This window comes from Mixophyes fleayi, chromosome 5 (assembly GCF_038048845.1).
Source record: "Mixophyes fleayi isolate aMixFle1 chromosome 5, aMixFle1.hap1, whole genome shotgun sequence".
Classification (NCBI taxonomy): domain Eukaryota; kingdom Metazoa; phylum Chordata; class Amphibia; order Anura; family Limnodynastidae; genus Mixophyes; species Mixophyes fleayi.
Genome location: NC_134406.1, coordinates 217,509,039 through 217,536,823, shown reverse-complemented (window position 1 = coordinate 217,536,823; position 27,785 = coordinate 217,509,039). Strand labels below are relative to the sequence as shown.

General features: G+C 36.9%; 1 protein-coding gene across 1 annotated transcript; it reads right to left on the bottom strand.

Moving 5' to 3' along the window:
• Nucleotides 1-367: 367 nt before the first annotated feature.
• Nucleotides 368-27,785, bottom strand: RNF125 (ring finger protein 125). Its single transcript, XM_075213468.1, has 6 exons — nt 27,450-27,785; nt 13,114-13,267; nt 11,476-11,570; nt 10,287-10,386; nt 8,231-8,335; nt 368-4,977 (listed from the first exon to the last, which is right to left on the bottom strand). Exons 1-6 carry the CDS (start codon nt 27,581-27,583, stop codon nt 4,891-4,893), a joined length of 675 nt encoding a protein of 224 aa, XP_075069569.1. The 5' UTR covers nt 27,584-27,785; the 3' UTR covers nt 368-4,890.

Sequence of the window (27,785 nt, the reverse complement as noted above, 5' to 3'; positions counted from 1 at the left end):
TGTGGGGTGTGTCTGCTGTCAAGTCGACGCATCTGCTACTCATTCAGACCTGAACGCATCTTTAACTCTGAATACCGTGTATATACACATTCATTTATGTGCAACTTTCTCAAATGCAAGTTTTGCTTACACTTGCATTACACTCTGAATCAGGCTGAATGTGTTAAACAAATGTGCAAAGTATCCACATACCATGTGAAATAAAGATCAGGCTTATTTGTATTAGCACTTTTCATCCCTTGTTATCCTCTCTTATGGAATTGGTGACATTTCCTAAGAAATAAGGAAGGATACAGGCAGACAGCAGCCAAATAGTGTAGGTAGCGACCATATAGTGTAGTATAATTGCAAATTTAAATATAGTTAAAAAAAAAAGGTAATATATATACATGGGCAGCATGTTTAGCATTTCTGGCTCACAGCGGTAGGGTCATGCTTTCAATCCCAACCAGGGCCCTATTTGTGTGGGCTATGTATTTCCCCCCCGTGTTTGCATGTCTTCCTCTGGGTGCTCTGGTTTTCTCCCATGCCCTGAAGACATAGAGGTAGGTTAATTGGCTTCTGACAAAATGATTGAGTGTTAGATAATTTAGACTACAAGCTCCAATATGGAACGGGCTGATGTGAATGACTAAATATTCTCTGTCCAGCACTGTATATTTGGCTGTGCTATATAAATAAACAATAAAAATATAAAACAGCTTATTTTAATCTCCAGAGTCTGAAGGTGCAATGCCTTAATGTAGATATCCTGAAGAATTTGACCCGCTTCAGAGGAACAGAGACAATGTCCTTTTTTGCTTTGCTCCTAAGTCTAAATGAGGCCCATTGTGTCTATATTAATAACAGCAGAGTGTGCCTACCTTTCTTTATTTATTTTATGCAAATATTTAATGGGGAAGTAAACATGTATGTCAGTGTTTGCTACCTATGGCTTTACAGCTATCGTGGAGGCTAAATTGGCAATGGTTACACTAGGAAGGTTTGGATTTGCTACTCTGACTATGTATCTCCTTATTCCGCTTCACTCTCTATGTATCGCTTCCCCTTTCAGAGATCTCAGAGGGGAGGTGAAGATTGAGTACGAAGCAGAGCAGCGCAGAGCGCCGTAAATCACATCAGTTTGGACCCACGATGCAATGATGCAATCGCAATGAATTGCGTAATAGAGGCCCCTATCTCGCCTACTTCACTAGGCAGTGGGCAGGATGTGGAATAGGCTGCTCTCCTGGGAATGCAGGAGACCTACTCAGAATTCAGGAGTCTCCCGGACATTCCGGCAGAGTGGGCAATGTACGTTATGTATGTAATTATGTAACAACTGGAGAGCCCAAGGTTGTCTACCACTGCTGTATATGAATATTTTAATCAAAGGTTGCTGGAACCATCTCTGACAAGGATGGTAAAGCCTGCAGTTGCTGATGGGCCGAGACTATGCCTGAACTAGTTGCTATAGGTAAATTGGCTGACCATGCAATGCTTTGATTAAATTATTTATGTCAATGTGTATTTCCCATTTAAGTACTTGAGGCTTGCTAAGAAAGATAATTACCTTATATAAGAAAGCACACAGAATGCCATATCTGCATAGTATAAAAGATAGATGCAAGACTGTGAACACAAGATGGGATTACAAAGACAGAAGAATATTTTGGTTCTGGCCAATAAATATTTATATTTTTCATAATATTTGCTTTATAAATACCTGATTGGCTGTGTACTTTCACCAACATACAGAAGACATATAATAGTAGGTATGCGCAGTCTACAGTAAAACTACAGCTGTTTCTGAACTATATATGGAAAACCAGATATCTCAAAGCTTATCCTAATCTAGGTGAGTGGTCCCGATAGCCTGAGAAACAAAGTTTAAATAACTAGTGTTCTACCAAACATTCCTCCATCATGGTTTTAACTGCCACTAATTACTTGAGCATACTAGATTTATTACAACAACAGAGTACCAACTGTGTCTAGCTGTGTCCTACTATGACATTCACAGTACTTAGAATCAATATTAACTTTATGTATTATATCTGCATTAACATAATATATAATGATAAATATAATAAGATAATAAAATTGCAAGCAGCACAGAATATTTTAGTGCAGTGAACCTATACAATGTATCAAGGAAAATATTTGTTGCATCAATATGAGCCTCTATGTGCCATGAAGAAAGATCATTCTTCCATTGTTGTGCATCAGATTGACTTGCAACATCCATGGACAGCACCTTAAAATATCTTTTGGCATTATGCCAGAGGAGTATTGTGGAGTACACATTGGCAAGTGTTTTCAAAGGACCATCACATGTATAAATGATACCAAATAGGGGTGTGATGGAAAAACAATGCCCCATGGTGGAACAAATAAAGATAAATCAACAATGACTACTGACCACACATAAAAATAATGATGACCATGGTACGGCCTCAGTAGAGAAGATAATGTCACAAGAAAACATAGCAGAGCTTTAATTGCGCCTTTCTGTGCTCCCAGCACAACAGCAACGGTTTTTCATTCTATAAGCTATTAGCTCTTAAGGGCTGGCTCAAATAATTGCTTTCCAACAAGGCAGCCTGAACATTCCAATGGCTACAGCAAACGTTTTATGTGAGAGGCCATAAAGCCCCTACTATGCTTCACTGTATGTTGTGCGCCCAACTGTAACCACACCTAGCCAACTTGCTCATAAGAGCAAAAGCTCTTTATCTACCTATCACCTTCCTCACTTGTCACCATTACAGTTGGCATTGATGAATAAAGATCATGTAAAAAATAATTCACACAAGCCATTAAATTCCTCCATAATGCAGCACCACCAGGGCCTGACAGTATAAGAGAACTATATTATAAACATTTTACACCATTGTCGGAGGTACTATTATTGAGGCTCTTTAACTTCATATTGAGGAGCAAGAAACTGATGAGGCAACCACCAGGGCTGAAGTTGTGGTAATCCCAAAGATGGCCATGACCTGACTTTATGAGCCAGGTATAGACCTATATTGCTATTAAACATTGATCTTAAACTGCTCACCAAGATACTAGCTAACAGACTGGCCATGGTCCTCACTTCAAGTAGAGTTTATCCCAGACCTCCAACTATCAAGCAAAATTTAGGAAGCAGTGGACCTAATCTGCCTGTCCCAGGGCTGGTGAGGGCCTTAGATGCAGAAAAGGCCTTCAGTAGTCTTACATGGCCCTTTATGCATCATACGGGTATTAGAAACACTTCACACACTGAGTAGTACTGCTGTATTATTACCCTACAGCAGTTGGCCAACAGCTTCTCCTCTCGCTCATTCCTCATCAGTAATGGCACAAGACAAGACAGCTCTTCATGCTGCTAATGGAACCATTGGCTGCCATAAGATGCCTTATTGCGATATTGCAGTGAAAGCTGAGCTCATAAGCCATCCATGCCTACAACATTCTTCTTAAAGTCACTAAGCCCTATACATCTTTGCCATTTATATGTAAAGAGCTTCATCTTTATGGAGACCTCTAAATTAAACTCAGACAAGACAGAAATACTTCCATTATATGTAGCCTGGAAGCGCTTTGCCTCCTTAAGATCAATTATGCATCTGATAAGATGAATTTTATTCATCTTAAGGACTGATTTTTTACAGCTAAATTTAAAAGATTTGCCTTAAAACAGATGGCCGTTTTAAATTTGCCTATCAAAGTCGCCAAATGTCGGCGGTGTACAAAAATCGCTCCTTAATATATTTACCCCCAATACTTTTATTTATTCCACAGGTTCCCAAGCCATGTGCCTTCAATCAATCATTGGAAACACGTATCATGGTTCATTTGATCGGCAAGGTCAGGGGACTGGGCCTCCTCAACATGCAGAAGTATTATTTAGCGGTGCTCCTAACTCAACCCATTCCTTGTCACACAAACTGCCACACCAGAATGTGGGACATTACAGGGGCAGACCTATTTAGCCTCATCTCCCCATACACATTGTTCTGGATTCTGCCTAAGGAGTGACACCAGGCTACACAGGTCCCCATCCTTGAGATCTTCCAGCTTTTCAAAACAGGGTTTTATTCAAGAGAAAATATTCCTCTCTAATACAATGATATTGTGGAAGCTATGGGCAATGCTCCTATCAAAATCAAGAGGGCAGTAACACTTCTTTGGAACAATGATCACCCATTATGCTGATGTGATATATTATGACACTGAGTTGATTAGACCCTAAAAATACTCTACTTTTTGCTGGCTTTTACCTATTCACTTGACATACGTTGTGCCACTGTGTGACTTCTTTCTTCTTGTTCCTCCAGGTGTGTACATTTTGCGCCACAATATTTTACACTCATTTCCTTCCACCCTGTTTATCCATCTCCAGTGAGCTCTTTTATCAGACTGTGTCACTTGCATTTTACCAACTAGCGAGTGATGTATCAGTTGTTCAGACACTATGATGCGAGGACTGAGCAACTAAAAGGCCACTTGTGTGATTTGAAGCTTATTGGTGATAGAAACTTTAAAGTATAGTGTTATTTAAATCTCTAAATTAAGAGTCGATGAACTGTGATTCCAGCTGCTGTGGAGCTACATGTCCCAGCATGCCCTCTCAGCCAGAGGGACTTGTACTTCCACAACAGCGGGACAGCCACGGTTTGTCTATATCTGCTGTAAAGCAGCAACCACAGAGGCTTAATAATATTAAAAGATCAATAATGTTATGATCACAAATCAGCTTACAGAAATACCTGATTTTAACAGTGCAACCATTTGGTTTTTGTTGCTGTGGTCTCTCAATCACATAATATTTAAAGAAATAAAAGTCTTCATCTGTGAACCCAGCAAATACATCAACGATTCTTCTAAACGTCATGTTGATTATCTTGCCAGTCTCGTTGATGTTTAGGGACTGTCTGAATGTCTGACGTACTGTATCACTGAAATATCTAGAACTCTTTCAATAAGACCTTCTTCCATTATGTTTATATCCTAAGTTTGAAAACAAAAAAAAATTGTCAGAACATAGGAGCAGTATTGCAGTGAAGCACAAGTAAAGTAAGTGAAACATTCCACTGAATTGGAAACAGGCTCATAATTCTGACACAGCATCTTAATTAATGTCAGAGACATTATAACAATATTAAAATTCCTATTCCATAATGCATAATATAATACATGTTTAACTACTTTATCATCCCAGAGATCCTGGAGCGGAAGTGAATTGCAGGTGTGGATGGGGGGCTGGACATTGTGAATCATTTTGGCCCCCCTCCTTCAGGATGGAGAATAGCCTGCTCTCCTGGAAGTCCGGTGTGCAGCAAGTGTCATAGTATTGTCATTAAAGTCTGTTTGTGAACCATGGGCCTGATTCATTAAGGATCTTAAATGAAGAGGTATCTTATTTCAGTCTCCTGGACAAAACCATGTTACAATGCAAGGGGTGCAAACTAGTTTTCTGTTTTGCACATAAGTTAAATACTGACTGTTTTTTCATGTAGCACACAAATACTTGATAGCTTATTTGTACACTGAAATTGAAAGTTGATATTTGTGTGCTACATGAAAAAACAGTCAGTATTTAACTTATGTGCAAAACAGAAAACTAGTTTGCACCCCTTGCATTGTAACATGGTTTTGTCCAGGAGACTGAAATAAAATACCTCTTCATTTAAGATCCTTAATGAATCAGGCCCCATGTGCCTAAATCTATGGAGCTACACTTTGCTATATGCAGTAAAATGCAAAGCAAGTAAGTTAGCGCATTACTTATTGCTGCAGTATAGACAAAATAAAGCACTTCTGCAAGATCTGCAAGAGGTGTACTTTTGCAGAAAAAGCTGACAGGGATGGAGATTATATAAGTAAGGACAATGATACTACACACAAGATTTCGATCAATAATGTAGGAATCTTCTGTTGGTCCCTTATCTTGTTTTCTATAGCCTGGTATCCAGCAGTATTCATATTATCATCATGGATGTGCTACTACTAAACTTACATCAGTTAAAGACCAAAGTGAAAAGCTTTAGGGCTAGATTAACTAAACTGCAGGTCTGAAAAAGTGGAGAGGTTGCCTTTAACAACCAATCATAATGTTGCTGTCATTTTGTAGAATATACTAAATAAATGATAACTAGAATCTGATTGTTTGCTATAGGCAACATCTCCATTTTTTTTAAACCTGCAGTTTAGTAAATATACCCCATATAGTTAATTGATATAGTGCTCCAACTGATTAATTATGATTGTCATCTGGTTTGACTTGTAATGTATTATTTATTCTTTATTTAATTGTGCATTAAAGTGTGCCAAGCACACGCCTTTTAAGTCAAACTTCTTTGACTTTTGATACTGCAGCCCTGAGGTGGCTGTGTCACAGTGACACCGCCACCACCTTACAAAGAACTACCTGCTACAGGTATACATTATTCTGGCCACATACCATATAAAGATGTGCAGAAACTTGGGTCAATACATAGGTTTATTGGCTGTAGTACATTAGCCATCTTTCTTTTATTATACATTGACAATTATGGACATGATAACGTACCTGAAACCCGAAGCAGGCAATCATTCTGACACTTTACTAGTGTACGCTAGAAACTCCTCAAGTGGCCATTATGCCTGGTACGTCAGGAACTCTCTCATCTGCTGATACCACTCTGCCTACAACCGTTATCTACAGATCGAGAACACTGAGAGCCGGGTGAGCTGGGGGTGTCCAGAGTGTGCTGAGGAGCTCCCACATCAGCATGTTAGGGCAATCCTGCTTGACCCTCCCACTCACTCAATATGAGGGGATCCATCCAGTACTGAACTAAGTACATAGTATACATTTTTATAGATTTAATTCATACTTTAAGAATCGTATGAAGATCATGTTTACATTTATAAGAGACAGTTATTGCGGTGATAACAGTGATAAGAAATCTAGGGGAGGTACTGAGTTACAAGCACTATGAGATCCAGTGCTTTAAATATTAATCATGGTGAACTTTCACTGAAAGAGTTAACGAATTGGATACGCAGCCAAACAATCCGATATATGATAGAATGTAGCCCTAAGATTGGTCTCATGGAGTTTAAGGGGCCTATTTATTATAGGCCGCATTTCACCCCATTAATTATCATCCCTTATCGCAACAATAAGGGATGATATACCGCAGACATTTATCAAAAAGACAACATCTTATCGGATGCGCTGAAGATCCATCTAATGCAGGAGATATCTCCTCTACTGACAATTGGTTTGTCTTGATAAAGCATTCAACAGCAAAATGCATGTTGGCCTTTACGCTGAGTGTAATTGTCCATATATACTAATGAGAACTCTGTGATTACAGTTAAGATTAGATAATAATATCATTAATAATTGTATTCGAAAATATATAGTAACAACAGAATATGGAGGGAGTAAGTAACATAATTAGCCCTACTCCTCTCTGTTATTTGGAGATTGTGGGCAATAATTATCAATAACTGTGTGGCCGACTAAACAAAGTGCTGTTTTATAGTCATGAGATACTTATACTGTCATCCATAATAATATATAGAAAGATATATAATAAGATCGTCCTCTCTTGTGATAGGAATTAGACACTATAGACTTAGAATGTCTCTTCTATTTAGGATTTTAAGGGGGTAAAATAGAGCTACAGGGATTAATAGAAGTATAATATGGATACCTGAACTATATTGAAATATACTAACTAGGATAACCACAACCAGATTTGCTAATATTTAAGATGACAACAAATTATTGGATGTATTTAACAGTATAGTAAGAAATAATGCCACTCAGTGTACATTTTTTATTTCCCTGACGCATTACACATTTTAATTAATATGCAGGTTCTTTTAGAAAAAATGTTGATTATAATTTTTAATGATTAATTAAATATGGTGTTGATTTTATATAAAAAATTAATAGATTATAAATGAAACCAGATGACAATCACATATAAATCTGTTAGTGCACTACACAAATTAACTCTTAGTTTTCCACTTTGGTCTTTAAGAGAAGGAGAGTATGTAGGCATTAAGGCATTCCTGCTTTTGTGAAACCCACGCACTAACCGAGAGCAGAGCATCTAGGTGCACTGGTACAAAGCCAATGCATAGCCAGTACACTTCATAAATTATCTCCAATGCTTTTTTAGCTCTAATAAATAAAACTTAAGTAGCCACAGAGTAGGTCATTTCAAGGTTAAATTTCAGGTTAAATTAAGAAATTGTTACTCACTATGTAGTCTTCATAGTAAACGGAGTGTCTGGCATTCAGGTGTTTAAGGAAACTTGAAGTGTAGCTGAGGTCTCCTCCTGGCATCAGATGACAAATTGGACACACCTAAGAAGAGATGAAAAACAGTCAGTAACATTAGCTCACAATTTAGGGGCGCATGCAGAAATCTTATGTTACCTCTTCATCTAATTTGGAATCTGATCAACTAGCCAGGGGGTATATTTACTAAACTGTGGGTTTGAAAAAGTGGAGATGTTGCCTATAGCAACCAATCAGATTCTAGTTTTCATTTATTTAGTGCATTCTACAAAATGACAGCTAGAATCTGATTGGTTGCTATAGGCAACATCTCCACTTTTTCAAACCTGCAGATTTGTTAATATACCCCCAGGAGAAGATCAGAAACTATGTCAAAAAAGGTTTTCGAAATGGTTTATCGTCCCCTATGAGGATCACAAAGGCTATTCACATATACAAGGAGAATGTAGGACAGAGCAAAGAATGAAAAAATAGTAAAAGATGTGTCTATTCTCCATACTGCTTTCTCACCTCATTACCCCAAATTGTAATATATTTAATATAATTATAATATTAATATTTTTTTTCTGTCCCATCTGAGATGAATTATGCACTGTACAATGCTAGCTGAAGGACACACAGATACACTGTACATTGCTATCTGAAGGAAACACTACAAGACAAAGAAGCAATGTGGGCTGACTGCCAATGTGCATGAAACCAAAGGCAGTTTCAACCGTGGAGTTTAATATTTTTGTCTTTCTAACATGTTTTAGCAAACAGCATATGGCAAGCCAACATTAATTACATTTACAAAATGACATTTACAATAAGAGTGTTTATTAGTGGCCAATTAGTTGCCTCATAGCACCAGTCAGGGACAATCTATTTATGGAGTTAATAAGTTAAAGCAAAAAGGCTTTTAGCTTGGGCTGAGTCATGTAAACACAATTAAGGAGCTATTGACAATGGATGATTTATATATGGAAATGTTTTGTGGTCTTTGAGCATAAGACATTTTGTACTGCTGATTAATAGTCACCAACCAGACAGAACACAGGGTAATTCAGATATACATAACCCAAAGTCACCAAATCTGCACATTCACAAAACACTGCTATTCTGGGTTTGTTAGTATCTATTTGTCAATAAAAGAGGGCACTGAGACTGAGGGTCGCCAGCTCAGTCCTATAGAGTCAGACACATCCGGCACACATACTGTAGAGCAGTGAGTCTCAAACACCATCAACAGGTCAGGTTGAAGATGTAAAATTGCAACTGTTAGGCATTGTTTGTGGACTACTCCATTTTATATGGACCAAACAATAAACTGTATCAGATTGTGATGTGACTGTGTAAGACATCAAGGGCCTGATTCATTAAGGATCTTAACTTGAGAAACTTCTTATATAAGAGAGATAAGGGCAACCCACACCTAGGGGTAAATGTATCAAGTTGACAGTTTTCCGGCGGGTTTGAAAAGTGGAGATGTAGCCTATAGCAACCAATCAGATTCTAGATGTCATTTTGTAGAATGTACTAAATGAATAATAACTAGGGGCCTGATTCATTAAGGATCTTAACTTGAGAAACTTCTTATTTCAGTCTCCTGGACAAAACCATGTTACAATGCAAGGGGTGCAAATTAGAATTCTGTTTTGCACATAAGTTAAATACTGACTGTTTTTTCATGTAGCACACAAATATCAACTTTAACTTTCAGTGTTCAAATAAGCTATCAAGTATTTGTGGGCTACATGAAAAAACAGTCAGCATTTAACTTATGTGCAAAACAGAATTCTAATTTGCACCCCTTGCATTGTAACATGGTTTTGTCCAGGAGACTGAAATAAGACGTTTCTCAAGTTAAGATCCTTAATGAATCAGACCCCAAGTTATGTATAGGGCTCCCGCACAAAATCAAGACATCTATGTGACAGTCCTGCAAACAATAGCAATGACACATGCATGTGTGTTTTTGTATATATATATTACTGGCTTTAAATAGCTACTCGGCCTATCTAGTGAGATTCCTTACCACCAGCCTGTTCTCTTCACTGTGGTAGGTAAAGCAATGCTGTGCCAAGTCATCTTCCTCTAGTTGCATTGGACAAAATGGACAAGTAAATATTTCCTCTCTGAAAACAGAAAAAGAAAATTGAGCATGAGACATTTCTAGAATATATGAACATAATATTTTTTAAAAAACAAAATGATCATTTATCACAGACAAACACTATATAAAAGTGGTGTCATTTATATGCTACATACTAGTAGGCTAATTGGCTTCTATCAAAAACTGACCCTAGTCTCTCTCTCTCTCTGTCTGTGTGTGTATATTAGGGAATTTAGACTGTAAGCTCCAAAGGGGCAGAGACTGATGTGAGTGAGTTCTCTGTACAGCGCTGCGGAATCAGTGGTGCTATATAAATAAATGGTGATGATGATGATGATGATATTGCACATAGTTGTGCACTGTATAATCACATGCACATGCTTGTCTACTACATGCATACATTTGTCTTCATTTTTCTGCTCTGTGAAATAGGATTGCAATTAACTGCTGACTTGACATTGTCATTTAGACTTTGTACACAAGGGAGCAAAGAAGGTGCTTATAAGGTGTGTGCTGTGTATCGTGCTGAGGTTGTTTTCAATGGGCTGCAAATGCGCAGACGCTTCAAGCAGCATTACCTTGCGCCCAATATCAGATGCACATCCACAGTGTGTGCCTATGCCTACAAAGTGAGTGTTTGCCAAAGGGTTCAATGAACCCTAATTTTCTGTGCATTGGAAGAGTTATGCACAGCTAACATCTTATTGGTGTCTGTGTATGAGCCTTAGTCAACTTAGGGGACTGCGAAGACAAAGATGGGGTGCATAGTGGTTCGTCTATATTTTGTTTTTATTTACATTCAGATATATCAGTCCTTGCCCAAGTAGAACTTAAAATTAAGGTCCCCTGCTACAGACAAACATACACACGTCCAATGGCTAATTAAGTTAAAAGAGAATTAACCTACCACTATGACTATGAACCATAGAAAGAAACCAGGGCACACAGAGGAAACCCACGTGAACACAGGAAGAAGATACAAACCTTACACACTGATGGTTTTGAACCCAACACCTAAGTGTCATGAAGCAGCCATTTTATTCAGTATAGATGTATACAACACAACATACTGTGGAAAAAATGATTCACACGTGCACAAAAAGTAACATACCTGTATGTAATTGTCCCCAGCTCTTCCAGAGGGCCGTATTTTGCTATGTATTGCTGACACATGTTTAAGTGTGATCTCATTTCACTTAGGCATATCTAAAACAACATACAAATAACTTTGTAAAGTGTACACACAAAGAACATTATACAGGACAATATTGTCACTTTATAAAATTGTTCAATCTACATAAATCACACAGATATTTCGATTTATGGCACTCAGAGTAGTCAGAATTTTCACTATTTTTCATATCACTAGTACAATTCTATATCACTAATAAAGTATGTTGAGAAGCATTGTTGAACATATAACATTAAACAAAACAAGTTGGCCAGTTTGAAAATGGCATTAAATAGTTTATAAAAATAGATATTTTCCTACTGGATGAAACAAGCAGATGAAATTAATGACGCACACATATTAAAACATTTTATAAACCATACAATTATTATTTTGTGTTTTAGTATTAACTGATAACATCTCACACCTTTCATACCTATAATATTACTTTTTGTCTGTCCATTTTTTAGTCTTGTATTATTCATGTGTGTTAACTAATTACTGATATAACCATAGTTTTCTGTGCCACGGGTGAAGGTAGAAAACATACACTGATTTCTCTTAAACTGTGAATAAAACTAAATATAGTGATATCTTCTATGCAGATCTTCTAGTGCTCCTTAATAAGAAGAGTATTTACAAGCAGTTGTTATTTTCATTTTATATTACCTTAAAGTGTTATGATTTCACACTACATTAAAATATACTTATATATGTAATATATGTCATTGGAAGATGTTTTTAATAATTAAAGCGTGCCCCTTACTCTTTAAAAACAAAAGGTCCTCAAAGCCAGTGGTTGTTTATGTACTGGAGGAGAAGGAGAAACAATGATTGAGTAATAAAATTTAAGCAACAATAGTTACTGTACTGAGACTTTCATATATACGATTACATTACATTACATAGATGATGGATGGGCCCTATGACCATTACTGGATATATGGTCCACCTTTGTGGAGGCCTAATTCCATCACAGGTCCCACTGATTAAAGGATGGGCATCCCCTCTAACTCCCACCCCACTATTTAGGTATGTTGGGTAGGAGTAGACATTTTTAGAATGACCATCAAAAGTTGAGTTGTCTTTTAAATAACAAGGTGCCTGATTCATTAAGGATCTTAACTGAAGAAACTTCTTATTTCAGTCTCCTGGACAAAACCATGTTACAATGCAAGGGGTGCAAATTAGCATTCTGTTTTGCACATAAGTTAAATACTGACTGTTTTTTCATGTAGCACACAAATACTTGATAGCTTATTTGTACACTGAAATTTAAAGTTGATATGTGTGTGCTACATGAAAAAACAGTCAGTATTTAACTTATGTGCAAAACAGAATACTAATTTGGACCCCTTGCATTGTAGCATGGTTTTGTCCAGGAGAATGAAATAAGAAGTTTCTTAAGTTAAGATCCTTAATGAATCAGGTCCAAGGGCCTCAGTAACTTTCATTTTAGGATGAGGAATGAAAACCTGTTTTTAATACATCTTTATCTTGAAATTTTAAATCTGGGTTGATTTTTTCTGCATATCAAGCTCAGTGTAATTGACTTTTCAGTTTTGGTGACTAATTTACCTTTTGCTCACACTCTTCACAATTCTGAAATACAGTTTTCATCTTCTTTACAATGTCCACAGCAGGTGTTCCTTCAGATGACAGTTGTGTTCGGCAATAAGGACATGCATATGCATTATTTCTCAGACTAGCTTCTATACAAGTGTGACAAAACCTAATAGACAAAAGGAGACATAGATATAACATCAACGACATCTATTTGTACACAATATACCATTTGGCTTTACCACTTGCAGATTATTAATGCAGTTGGGTGGTCAAAGTTTCCTGTTCTAAAAGTTCCAATGCTCTGATTGGCTACATATTGTTCCAGTTCTGTGAATGATCTACAGCTGTAATTCCCATCGTTTCTGGTGTTTTAATACACTCAAAATTCTTTATTCCATAAAAGGATAAATCAACATTCCGGGCTTCACACAGCCCTTTATCAAGTGTTCCAATGTGTTTAAATTGGACAGATAAGGGCCATTCTATGTTCAGGCAGAGACCATATCACATGGGGATCTGTTAGTGCAAGCGGCAGATGACCAGTATTTGCCTGTGGGTGTATGCCTGAAAATGATCCAGTAGATGTCAACTGCATTAAACTATGCCAATAATCAGGGCTGTAACTAGGGTTGTGCGACAGGGGCGACCGCCCAGGGAGCAATGCTGAAGGGGGGAACAATTTAGGAATATTTTAGGTTCATTTGATTAAAATTGAGGGCTAGGGGGACAGCATTTGTTTTTCTCGCCAAAGGGCACTAGAATTCTAAGTTACAGCTCTGCCAATAATGTTGTATGTGTAGCCAGCCTTATTATGTACTGATAGATAAAGGTTGGTTTTATCAACACCTACTTCAAAGTTGCTTACACATAGTCATCAAAAGAGAAAAAAAAATAATACAAGCAGCACTCAAATCTCAGTAAGATTCCTTATTTATAAAATAAATATATTTTTTGTACCATGTTTTGTACATTAAAAATAGTGACAGGTTAGATCTCTTTAACATGTTAAGGTTATTTTAATGTTACTGATAAAAGATAATTATTGGGGTTTGCACACATGCATTTATACATACACTATTATTGCGGATTTCTTAAAGCCTATTAAACACATGTTAACAGTAGACAAAAAACCCCCAATAAATTAATGTACCTGTACACACACACATACACTTTGACAAGCAATTGTTCCGCCTTGTTTTATGTCAATTTCGACTATGCTAACACTAAATATGAATATAGTACATACTTGCCTACTCTCCCGGAATTTCCGGGAGGCTCCCGAATTTTGGGGAGTCCTCCCTGACTCCCGGAAGAGTAGGCAAACCTCCCGGACCCTGTAAAATGCTGAAATTCTCGTCATTGAATAGCGGGAGCGAGGCTTAATCGTGTCATTAAGCCACTCCTCTCACTATTCAATGCCAATAATTTTCTGTATTTTATAGTAGGGGCGGGGCTATAGCGATGTAACAAAATCCTCACGCAACCTCCTGCCCTCTGTCACATGATCTGTACTCTGATCTCCCGTAGTATTTAAAAAGTAGGCAAGTATGATGTAGTACACTATACTACAGGAAGCTTTAGCTCTGTCAAAAGCAAGGACAAAGTACAAAGTTTTATCTACAATTTTAACAAGCATTGTTTTTCAACCTACGTATTTGCGAGCCTTATGACACAAGTTTGCTGACCGTTTAAAAATCATGACCTAAAATTGAGTTGCTCTGTACAAGGTGTTTATCAGTTATGATGAGCTATCACTCTTTTCTGACATAAATATACACACCTATTTTTTATTTTTGTATATACATTACCTTATACATACTCATTATAAATGGCAAAATATTTGCCGGCCTCCCCAGAGATACTGGTGTGCCAGACATTGTAAGAGGAAGCCTGACATGGGTTTCCAGTATAAAATTCATAAGAAAAAAAAATAAAAAATGGATTGAATCGGAGCATTTCAATTCAAAGAAAGGCTTTATTTAAATAAATTCAGCCTTTCCTTATGTATCCCACTGATAGAGTTAGAAGGACAGCAATTCATATTAAATAAGCTTCCCCATGCGGAGGCCTTATTTTAAGTTGGAGAAGCCTTATTTCCTCTTTATTAAATAGACCCCATATAAACTATTGCTGGACTGGGAGTAGCCATATATTTATACTTCTTGGCAGTACAATAAATGCAATAAAAAACAACATTTGTAATATTTACAAATATGTTCAGTCATTTCAAAATGAAAATAATCGTTTAGCTCTCACCCGCTTCAAATCTGAGCTATATATTAGGCTATAACAATCGCTTAGTCCTCACCAAAAGGTATATTTACTAAACTGGGCGTTTGAAAAAGTAGAGATGTTGCCTATAGCAACCAATCTAGCTGTCATTTTGTAGAATGTGCTAAATAAATGATAACTAGAATCTGATTGGTTGCTATAGGCAACATCTCCACTTTTCAAACCTGCCGGAAACTCGCAGCTTGATGAATTTACCCCCATGTCTTTGCCAATATTAATACAAAGAAATCTGCTATTTTCAACAGGCATTGCTTCCACTTTGCTTATATATACAAAGTTGTTTTTTTGGAAGTGCTGTCTGACCTCCCTTTGTGGTCAGTTCATTTTACTGTTAATTGAGTAACCTCGCATTGCAGCAACCTAAACTGTGTATTGTATTTACAATTTAGCAAGCCTGTCATTTGTTTAGCAAGGCTGTCAAGGCTTTAACCTGTCTCTGAAGTATGTCTCTAAAGTATGAATATACAGGGGAGTTATAATTGGAGTTTACAGTTGAAAGTGGACATACTCTACACATTTATTATCAGGTAACAAACATAGCTCACTACTTTGCATTTTATTTCTCTACATTTTTGTGACACCTTATAAATGAACAATATTAAGTATATAAAAAGAAATAAAAAATATTATATCATTTTTCGACATATATTACACTAAGTATATACACATCATAGTTGTTATTGCTGTTTTAATCTGCCTGTTTCATTGAACATAAATTGGTTGAATTTAATTATTAAACACTGTTATCAATGTGAGTTATTAGTGGCAGTGACAGTTCACAATATATATCCCTTATATGGTGTTAATTGTCAAGGTCAAAAACTATTTATTGTTCACAAGTGGGGCAGTCACAGAGAATTCTCATAGTACAATACGCAAAGACAGACCATACAAAATAAGGTAATAAGAATCATAATACAAATAAAAATAGAAATGTACTAATGGCATTCACAAACAAATGTACTTTATGCTAGGTTGAGTTGGTTGTGTGTCTGATGCCTGCTTGATACAAACCTGGCGCATATGTTACTCTTGCAATATTGATTTGTATCAGGCTCAAAATATACGTGCCAGTACATTTTTGTTACATGCAATTGTTTTGTGCATAAAGTTATATGCATATGCATCCAACTCCGTATCAGACCCTTATTGTATACCAGTGGTGGGCTAATGGTGGCCCTTTACAAGACCGTAACAAATAACTCTTAACAAATTTTACTTTCTCATTATTGGTTCAACAAAAATAAACCAACATTGAGAAGCCATGTATGTAAAAGTAAGTACACCCTTTATTGGTTTCATATCAATAACTATGGTAATTTGTTGAGCCGGGTGTTGCTGACTCAACAAATAGAACAATATTTCAATGACTTTATCGGACGACATTGTTGCCGAGCAGGTAGTCTACGTGGAGGCGGTTTTCCACCAAGTTAATGATATAAATCTTTGAATTCTTCCAATCCAGTCAAAAGATGTTTCATTGTCACAAGAAACCTCATCTTATAGGTTATGCACATGTAATGGTATATCCATCTATAGTGCTTTAGTATCTACTCATGGAGATGTGAAGACAGCGTCATCTCTTGTAAAATCTGTGTTTATTCACGGTTGACCTATTCACAATCACTATGGCAAGCACAGGCGTGCGCATGGGGTGTACTAGGTGTGCACACCCTAATGTCATGTGACTGGATCAAATATAGGCCTGCTAGTGTGGTCAGCAGATAACCACATATACAAGAAAAGAGATGCCGTCTACATGGTTCTAACAGCATATTATGGATTTTACGGGTATTGCTTTTTTAAAAAAAAAAAACAACATTTATTTGTGTTGTGCATATTTTGATCTGATCCATTTTAGATTCACAGGACTTATGTTACTCATGGGAGTCATACTGTGTTTGAAGCCACATATGAGGCGTTATCATGGCAATTAGTGGGTGTTATCAGCAATGTCACAATGTATGTGGCCAGCTTAATGCAAGTGAGTGACATTGTAGGGTAACACTGAAAAGCACAATGGAAAAACACTTAGCAATAAAACTTCCAAACTAGGCAGAAACAGTTTCATTTAGTGTACATGTTGTAATAATATTAAAGTTTTAAAGATGCCTTTTCGTGGAGAATCAAGTTTTTTTTAGTAGTCTTATATCACAAAAAAATACTCTATACTCTTTCTCTCTAATTTCCTGTATCTCTCTTTTTGTTCCCTTCCATTCTCCTTCTATTTCGTCCTCCTCACACCCCTCTCCATTCTCTTTCTTCCCACCTCTATTCCGTCCCTCTCTTCCCTCTCTCTGTTGTAATAAATATATGCATTTAGTTTAGATTTTTTCGCTATAGATTGCTGACTTTTGCATAAAACGGTTAAATAAGAATATACTTATAAAAATAGTTATGTACATATTTAACATCTCATCCGATTACTATGTAATTTGTTTCACGCATAACTTGAGTGTGCACAAGATGTTTTTTTTTTATAATGTGTTTTTGTATATTTCAATTTTAAAATGTGCTAATATAAATAAAATTATTACTATTACTACTATTATTATTTTGAGTATGCCTACTATTCCCAGTGACTGCATTGCAGGAAGGAGGGATTTTGGAAGTATGAGACCTCATAACCTTGCCTTCACAATTTCACAATACCTTGTTAAATATTTTCTAGAACACATAATTCTCCCCTCAGTGTCCCATTTGCACTTACACAGCTTGGTGGATACACTTCCAGCACATCATGACTGTGCGCATTGCCAGGCATTTTAGTATATATACAGTTGTGGTCAAAAATATTGGCACCCTTGCACTTTTTTCAAATAACTCACAATTTTCTCTAAACATAAGTTGAAACTGACAACAGTATTTGGTCTTCACAACTATTTCTCTGTTAATATTACACCTTTGTTTTTGATTCTGAATTTAATACTGTATATACTTTTTTAAATCAGAAAATGAAAATAAATGGTATTGTCAAAATTATTGACACCCAATTTGGTAACACAGCCTTTGGTCAAAATAACTGCAATCAACCACTTCCTATAACCTATATTGGATGAGCTTCGTGCACCTCTCCACCTCTCTAAGCAGTTTGGTCCACTCTTATTGTACAAACTTCTCCAGTTCTCCCAGATTTGAAGGTGCCTTCTCCCAACTGCTGTTTTCACATCTGTCTACAGGTGTTCTATGAAATTTAGACCTGTGGGTAAATGTATCAAGCTGAGAGCTTTCCGGCGGGTTTGAAAAGTGGAGATGTTGTCTATAGCAATCAGATTCTAGCTATAATTTTGTTGAATGTACTAATTAAATGATAGCTAGAATCTGATTGGCTTTTCAAACCCGCCGGAAAACTGTCAGCTTGATACATTTACCCCCTGGACTCATTGCTGGTCCCTTCACAACAGTCTAGTGTATTGTCCTGAACCATTCCTGGGTGCTTTTTGAAGTGTGTGTGGGGTCACTGTCTTGCTGGAAGACTCATAAACTTCAATAAAGACCAATCTTTCTGACAATAGGTTCAACATTGTGCTCCAAAATAGAATGGTAATCTCCAGATTTCATGATTCCATGAACCCAGTGCCAGATGTAGCACATTAACACCAAATCATCACTGCACCTCCTCTATGTTTAACTGTAGGGAAGATGTTCTTTTCTTTTAAAGTTTATGTTTGCTTTTCTAAACATAGTGATGATGTGTTTTACCCAAAAACTTTCATTTGGTCTCATCTGTCCACGGGACATTCTCCCAGAAGGAATATTGCTTGTTCAGGTGTGTTTTGACAAACTCTAGTTGGACTTTATTATGTCTCCCCTAGTAGTACGGCCCTTTAGGACCCTCTACCATATAACCCCCTTTCATTCAGTGGGCAATGGATAGTGCATGTTGAAACTGTCGCACATTGTATCTGAAGGTCAGCTTGAATCTGTCCATTGATCAAGGTGCTTTCTCCACCATTTGAATAATCTTGCACTGCAATTTTCGATCAAGTTTTCACTTGTGGCCATGCTCAGGAAGGATGGCTACACTGCCATAAACTTCCTAATAACATTAAGTACCTTCGAAACAGGAAGAACAAGATCTCTGGAGATTGATTTGTAACCTGGAGATTGTCCATGCTTGGCTACAATCGTCTACGTGACCTCCTCAGACAATTCTCTGGCTTTCTTTCTTTCTGCCATGACACACAGTCACACGAAACAAGACAATGCGTCATTTTCTTTATTCAAGTTCATTTAATGAGTGCTTTTTATATTGCAGTCATTTGCTACCCACCAAACTTGAGTTAAATTCCAAAGTAAAGGAGAATTACCTTCTTGAAATGGAATTATTTCTTACTTCTAAAAGGTGCTAAAAATGCTGTTCTTTAAAAATTTTCAAGATCTCCTTGTTAACTTAGCAACGAATTAGTATAATGTTCTGCTCTTTTTGACTTTTTAACTGCAAACTAAAGAAATACATATGGGAAAACAATTGTCTGGAAGAAATGGTGCATTATTAGAAAAAACGCATGGATGTCAAAATATTGACTGTAAACCCCTAAGAGGTTTGAAGATCTAGTTGGGGCACTATAAGCTTACATTAGCATTTGGGTGAATTGGAAGCTTCATTAGTCCAAGACTTGATTTGTTACTTCACACTTACTGTCTTATACAATCAGACCTATCTTTTGAAAGACTCTTTTCTTTTAGTAGGATATGCTCTCATGAACAGAGGAATGCTTTTGTTCTCTCTTGTTTCCCCTCTACAACCCAAAGAATATACTGGATTAAGATGATTTAATTTTGGGCATATGCCAAAAAAGACAGCCAGAGAATATGAAAACTCATGTAAAGTTCAAAACATCATGTTATAAGTTTTCAACCTGTAGTAAGTATATTACTAATGGGTCCCAAGCTAGAATTTCCCTAATTCACTTTGTAAAATGCCTTGCAGTCTGGGTCATACTAAAAATACAAGTAGGTCTCTTATAACACAGAGAGTGGTATACGAACATGAGAAACATATCAATGTATACAAGTTATGATTAGTTTTCAAATTGTAATCAACCGTTCATCATCATCATTCTTCTTATTATTATTATCAGAGATTTATAAGGCACCAGTGTTCCGCAGCGCTGTACAGTAGGGAAAACAGGACATACATAAAACTGGAACATAATAAAACAAGAATATACAAGGAAGACAAAATAAATACAGACATGAAAACAAACGGTATGGAGGACACTGCTCTTCAGAGATCTTACATTCTAAGTGAAAGAGGGCGCAGATGAAAGAAGAGGAGCGAGTGTGGCTTAGAGTGGAGATTGGGACAACTGTGAGGGAGTATTAGGGTGAATAGTATCATCAGGAATAAGGCAAGCTTTAAAAAGAGATGGGTTTTTAGAGAACATCTAAAGTTTTGAAGACTGTGGGAAAGTCTGATTGGGCGTGGTAAGGAATTCCATAAGTGGGGAGCAGCACGGGAGAATTCTTGTAAGCACAAGTGAGAGGTGGTTACCAGAGACAAGACAAGGAGCAGGTCAGAGTTAGAGTTAGTTCAAGCAGAGCGGGAGGGAGAGTGTTTTGATATGAGATTTGAGATCTATGAAGGGGTGGTGTTGTTGAGGGCTTTGTAGGTAAGGGTGAGTAATTGTGATTCTGGAGGACACAGGGAGCCAGTATAGGGAAAAATTAAAGTCATTAAAATTACTGTCCAAAAAAGGTCATGCTGGTTTAACACAAGTAATGAAAGATTATTAACACTTATATCAGGAAAGGTCATACAATGTTCCTAAATTAATGTTCCCCTATTAATTTCACAGCCAGAATGACTAAAACTAGAAATTAGTTTGTATATGTGATCATATTTGAAATAGATAATTATAAGTGTTTGAAAAGCAACTACATTTTAAATTTGAGATGTACCTATTCCAAATTATAAAAAGTGTTAAAATGGATGAGCACATTAAAAATTAGATGTGTTTGGTCAATTTTCTAATGGACAACCTAACAAATAAAACTCTAGCTAAAAGCATAAGTCACATGTCTAAACACACAAATCACCAGGAAAACAAATCAAAGTTCAACCTGTCACTGAAAATGAAAGGTCAGCAGGTGAGTCAGTCTAATAAACAGAGGAATATGTCAAGTGGAACTGAGCAATTAAACCATTCGTATTAAAATGTCTTGTAAGAGACATCTATGCACACCAATGAAAATGATAAGTGGAAAAAACAAACTCACATCGTTATTTGTCATTTCATTAGATTACAGGATGAACTTTGTGTGGTGGTAAAAATGAAAAAACAACTACTTGCTTATTAAGCTTCTGCCTCATAGTGCTGGGGTCATAAGTTCAATTCCAGCCAGCGCCCTATCTGTGTGATGTTTATAAATAAATGATGATGATGATGAACTTTGTATTTTTTGCTGCATTTGTTGAATGTGTCAAAAAAATATACTAGTAGGTTGCTCCTAATATAATTGGGCAGCATGGAGGCTTAGTGTTTAGCACTTCTGCCTCACAGCACTGGGATCATGAGTTTGATTCCCAACCATGGCCTTATCTGTGTGGAGTTTGTATGCTCTCCCCCTATTTGCGTGGGTTTCCTCCCACACTCCAAAAACATGCTAATAGGTTAATTGTCCACTATTAAATTGACCTCTCTCTCGGTCTGTGTATGTTAGACTGTAAGTTCCAATGGGGCAAGGAGTGATGTGAGTGAGTTCTCTATACAATGCTGCGAAATTAGTGTCGCTATATAAATAGCTGCTGATGATGATGATCCTAGTCTATGTGTGTACCGCATAGTGTGCAGTAGGGAATTTAGACTGTAAGCTCCAATGGGACACGTACTGGTTTGAATGATTACATATTCTTTGTACAGTGCTGTGTAGTATGATTGTTGCTATATAAATAATAATAAATAATCTAGGAAGCTAATAAAATGTAACCCCCCCCCCCCCCCAAAAAAAAAAAAATATCTCCTGTACAAGTTTATGAAAACAAGAAGTGGTTTGTAAGTCATTAAATCCAGTATCCAATAGAAAAAAAATCTATTTGCACTACTAAAATGTAATTAAACATACATTAAATGTCATTTCATGTTGACCTTATGTAGAACTCAGATTTAGATACACTGTGTATGAATAAAATGTATTTAAACTTACATTAATTCGTATGGCAAATCCACCCATACAAAACATATATATTCAGATATTAAAAATACAATGTGTATTTAGGTAGTATAAGACAATATTAATTTTACTTAATATCCTCCCGTACTTTGGTGTGGTTTCCTCCATTGGTACCCCACCATTTTCTGCATTAAGATCCAGCACTTAGGTGATACCTCTGACATTCACCCTCAGGACTGCTTAGCACTCTTTTGGTAGCACAAGAAATCCGACAGAGTAGTTTGAAACCTTTCAGTTACAGATAATGGGTCAGATCTCTTCTGCTATGGGGAGAATCGAGCAATACCGAAGGTGATCAAGAGGTCTCATCTTTATGTATGTGGCAGGTCCCAGCTAATGGTGGGGTTCCAAATAGCAATATGAAAAATAAATAGCAATGCCAGAAGTAATGAAAAATGGAATTCAATATGAAGTGCATGGAAATACCATTTAGTGGGGGGGGGAGGTTATTTTGCAGTGAAACTCAATATGAAAGCAACAGTTCAGGACACATTATCAAATCTCCTATTGGCTGTAAATTGGTTTGGTTAGAGAAAAATGCATGAACAGCTGCCATGGGCACCCTGGAGCCCTGCTAGACCCTAATTTCCCCCTGTCCAAAATAATGACCATCTTCCCATTTTTGTACTTAGGAGCACTTAGATTTAAATGTCTATTGTTTCATTATTTTGCTACCTTGTGGTGAGCAGAGATACTTATAGCCAATTTGTGCACTAGAATGTTTACAACACCACTGTGTAACCAATTAGGGAATTAGAACCTGCACTTAACAAATGAAAGTTGTTTGAAAGAGTAGCGAATAAAAAGTGTAACTGAGCACTGTACAGGATACATGTATCTACTTGCTCCATATCAACTTCCTTTTCCAAATACAACCCCTTGCTCATGTGCTCCAACTGAGAGTGACTATACTGTGTATATTCATTCTTATAAAGGTTGTTGTATATAAAAGGAGACACTGCACAAAAAAGTAGGTGTAAAAAGAGTGTCTACATGAAGCGTTTTTCATACATGCAAATTGTTATACATGTGTTATGACAAAGGGAAAAGTGACTATTGATCTTAGCCAAGTCTATGTAGCTCAAATGTATTCAAGAAATAGGCCCTGACAACATGCATGACATAGTAGGTTAATTGGCTGCTATCAAATTGACACTAGTCTGTCTCTGCGTATGTTAGGAAATTTAGATTGTAAGCTCTGTTGGGGCAGAGACTGATGTTAGTGAGTTCTCTGTACAGAGCTGGGAATTAGTGGCGCTATATAAATAAATGATGACGATAATGACTCATTTTTTAAATAATGTCACAGATAACAGTGAAAACACAGATGAAATTCTCTTATATGTAAGACCATGTTAGAAAACTGGCAGCTACATATGTGATGCTATACAAATATAATCTGTATAAGCGGTTATCAACAAGAAAGGGGAAAAAGTCACACTATGCAGAAAATACAGAGCATAAATATTTACTTCTCCAAACTGTATATTGCATAGGCAAACCTAGGGCTGCTGAGTGCCTGAAATGCCCCTTTAAGACTAGAAATACTGCTAAAATATGAAGGAAATGTGTTGAGGCATTTGAACTAGTTCTTATTTGCAGAACATTGTTATTTTAGACACATCTTGACACGCACTATATAATATTTTCTGATATAGGCTTTCTATTTATAAATGATGCACATCAACAGAATATTAATATGTTTGAAAAAGTAAACATGGAATTCTCCCAGAGAAAACCCACAGCAATTGAGTGTAAAAAACATTTCTATTTGTTAATGTAACAAAATACTTTTCAAATTGAGTAATGAGATTATACACTTACTGAAAGGCAGATTTGTGTGTGAATGAGGCATGCACACTGTGCAAAATCTAAGAAACCATTTACAGTTTACTGTATGCAACACTAATTTCTGTGCTTACAGCATATACAATGCCCCACTGTTTCCAGTATCTCTCAAACTGTTTGTGGCAGATAAGCACATTTTTTGGACAGTCCATGTTTGATGGCGAGTGTTTGAGAGATATCCTTCCTTATTCAGGCCAGGAAATACTCAAATGGACATTTCAAAAACTTGTCCCTTGAATTAAAAAAATAGACTGTTAGATGAAAAAGTATCACCAAATACTACAGTATTCAACCTTGCACATTATTACAACTGTGCTAATAAAGCACTTATTAATGTTACTATGGAAGATAAATAATTAGATCAAGACAATTGTTTAGCTGCAGATTTTAAATACCTTTTCTAAATATCATTCTGTGGATCCTGCCAATAGACTCCATAGATATGGCACTCTACTCTGTGTGGTATAATTATTTTACACAATGGTTTTATAAACTCCCCTTAATGTGTATTTAACTACATCTTTTAAATGAGATTACAGGCCAAGACCCCAGTGGTAACTTGATTTGAATGGCTATGCTCTTTGTATTACTGCCCTTGATTGTGCATTGTAATTTTCATATTAATAATCTCTCTGGCATCATCCATAGCCACACTGTTCTCCCACTCTCATTGTTTTGTTTCAGGAAATGGGTCATGTTTTTGTCCATATGAAGTCATTTCCTTGCAGCAACAGCACAGCCACTCTGTGTAACTAAAGATGCATATATGCCATTATCAATCTGAGCCCTGTGGAACATGTCAACAGGATGGACATGACAGCTGTTTTACATCTGCTTACTTGTGTAGGGAACAGAAACACAGATGTCTCATTTCCAATACAAGATATAACCCAATCAAATGAAATAGTTGACTTTGGGGCACAGTACACATATAATTTACTGCAGATGAAACATACTCTAATTGTGTTTTTTAATATATTTATAATTATTTGTGGTAAACAAAAATATTCATGTTGAGCTTTTATCTTAGCTATATCTGAAAAACAAAATATTCCAAAATATATAAATAAAAGATAACAGCATAGGATATACATCCAGTAATACAACAAGTGTTTCAGATATTGTTCTAGAAAGGAGGGGTGATATTGCCTTATTATTACATCCATTTATGATAATAAGGTCGGACACTGCACCAATTTATGTATTTGATATATAGTATGGCTGAAGGTGAAATTATCCTATAAGTACATCTAGAATTTAAATAAAGTATTGGCATTATTGATTTATAAGTCATTGGGAATATTTATTAACTAGCACATTTTTGACAATCATTTTCATTCCTTATCACAGTGATAAGGAATGAAAGATTGTGAACATTTTTTAAGTGTTCTGAGGGAACTGCATGAACTGCAGTCACAATAAACTGCTGTCCCTGCGAACACACAAGAGTTCTATTCTTTCTTCTTAAATACTATCTTCCGTATGGTCACTATCGCAAAGTGGCCACCTTTGTGATAGTGATCGGAGGGTAGAGCAGGTAAGATGTGGTGAGGGATCCAAAGATCACTCTACCGCAATGCTCTCCCCATAGGATTCACTGGCTAACACCATGCTCAGATATTAGAAACATATGGGGACTGCTATTGCGTACGATAACAGTGGGAATCTGCTTTGGTATCTTAGGGGCATATTTAAGAAAGCACGGTAGTGCACTATCGTGCACTTACCGTGGAAATCAGGTCCCGATGTGTCCTCCGCAAATTTATTAAAGGTGCATCGCAGCAGATATCATGGATATCTGCTGCTTTGCACTACTGAAGTTGGCGTACATTATCATAATTGAAAGTTTTCAGTGCTGACAGCTCTGCTCCGAAGAGCAAAGCTGTACAGCGCATGTGTGGAGGGATCACATGATCCCTCCCTGTCACTCACCGCTCGCTGTGCAACTATAGTTGCAGAGACAGAGTGGAGATGTCTGTGCGCATGTGCAGTTCTTCACATGCGCAATTCTAGTGTGAAGACAAATGAAGAGGACCTGGAGGACATCGCGTTCCAAAGAGGCGGGGTAAGTGTGATTTTTTTTTTAATCACAGAAACAGCAGTTTTTCAGAACTGCTGTTTCTGTGATCCGTTTTTCATAAATTTGAGAAATAGATCAATCCTTATCCATGCGATAAGGATTGATAACTATTTTTCAGTTTTGCCGATGCTTGATAAATGTGCCCCCTAGTTATAAATACAGGGGATACTTAAAATTGGGAAGCACAGGGATTAGGAGCTTGTTAAATAGCCCCCATTTTGTACCACATCTACCTTTTGGTTAAAAATAAACTATATGCATAATTGTATAATATGCAGTGAAGACCTGGAAATAGTCCAGTAAAAGTGAACTGTTACAGATGATGGACCCATATTAGTTGTAAAAGGAAAATACATGTGTGAAAGAAGTCTTATTTGCCTGGTTAGATGACAGAACAAAGAACAATCTCAGATATTCCCGGGGAATGTAGGACAATGCTGTGAATACTGATCTGCCACAACACACCATACTGTACAGCCGCGTAAAACACAGTGAAGAACAAAGAACACTGCTGTACCACGTGTTACTTTGGAACATCGTTAACAAGTGAGGCTGATATCTCAAGAGCAAGTGATCAGAAACAAAGGGATCCTATAATCACAGGGGAAAAAACATCAGTGTTACATGAACTGTAAATGTGATCTGTATCAGAACTATTTTAGCCTGTCGAACAGGCAGAGCAGGAAAAGGAGTGAGAAGTCTTGGGGGATGTGCTGTGTGTAGGACTGGACTGGCCAAATACAAGGGACAGAGAGAAAAGGAGGGGGTGATGATAAAGTAAACTTCTAGTACAGCATTAGATAGTACCAGTGAAACAATATATCGTTTACTGTTACATAGTAACAATAGATAAAAAAAAAACAATAAAGGGTTGATTCCTTAAGTACCCAAGATTAGTTTAAGTAAACAAGATTAGCGCATGGTAACTAGTTATTATCACAGCAGAACTTACACATGCCCGCAGCGTGTCCTCGTCGGCCGGTTCAAGACTTCCAAACACACCGCACAGTCATAGCTTGGGTTTGGATCTTCAACGGCGAGGTTCTTGTGTTCTTTGCTTCCATCTGTACTTAATATAGATCCCATCTCCGGAGTGGGCAGGAGGCAGCTGAAGGAGAGTGCTGGGGAAAGTGTCTGGAGTGTCTGGATTCTTTGTGAGTGCCACAGTTTGCATATGAAGAGCCCGCAAGCAGCAGCTCGGGTTACAGCACTGACCAATAAGAACGACCTTCTATTGTTGGAAAGCAGCTTGTGTTTAGTGCCAGGAGTCCAGCAACGTAAACAGCAT

Bases quoted from the DNA above. Each gene is read 5' to 3' on its own strand.
- RNF125 (XM_075213468.1), bottom strand. From the start codon at position 27,583: ATGGGATCTATATTAAGTACAGATGGAAGCAAAGAACACAAGAACCTC. The intron at 10,387-11,475 runs GTATGTTACTTT...TTCTGTTTTCAG, and splicing joins CTGGGGACAATTACATACAG to AGAGGAAATATTTACTTGTC. The intron at 8,336-10,286 runs GTAAGGAATCTC...ATCTCTTCTTAG, and splicing joins GTGAAGAGAACAGGCTGGTG to GTGTGTCCAATTTGTCATCT.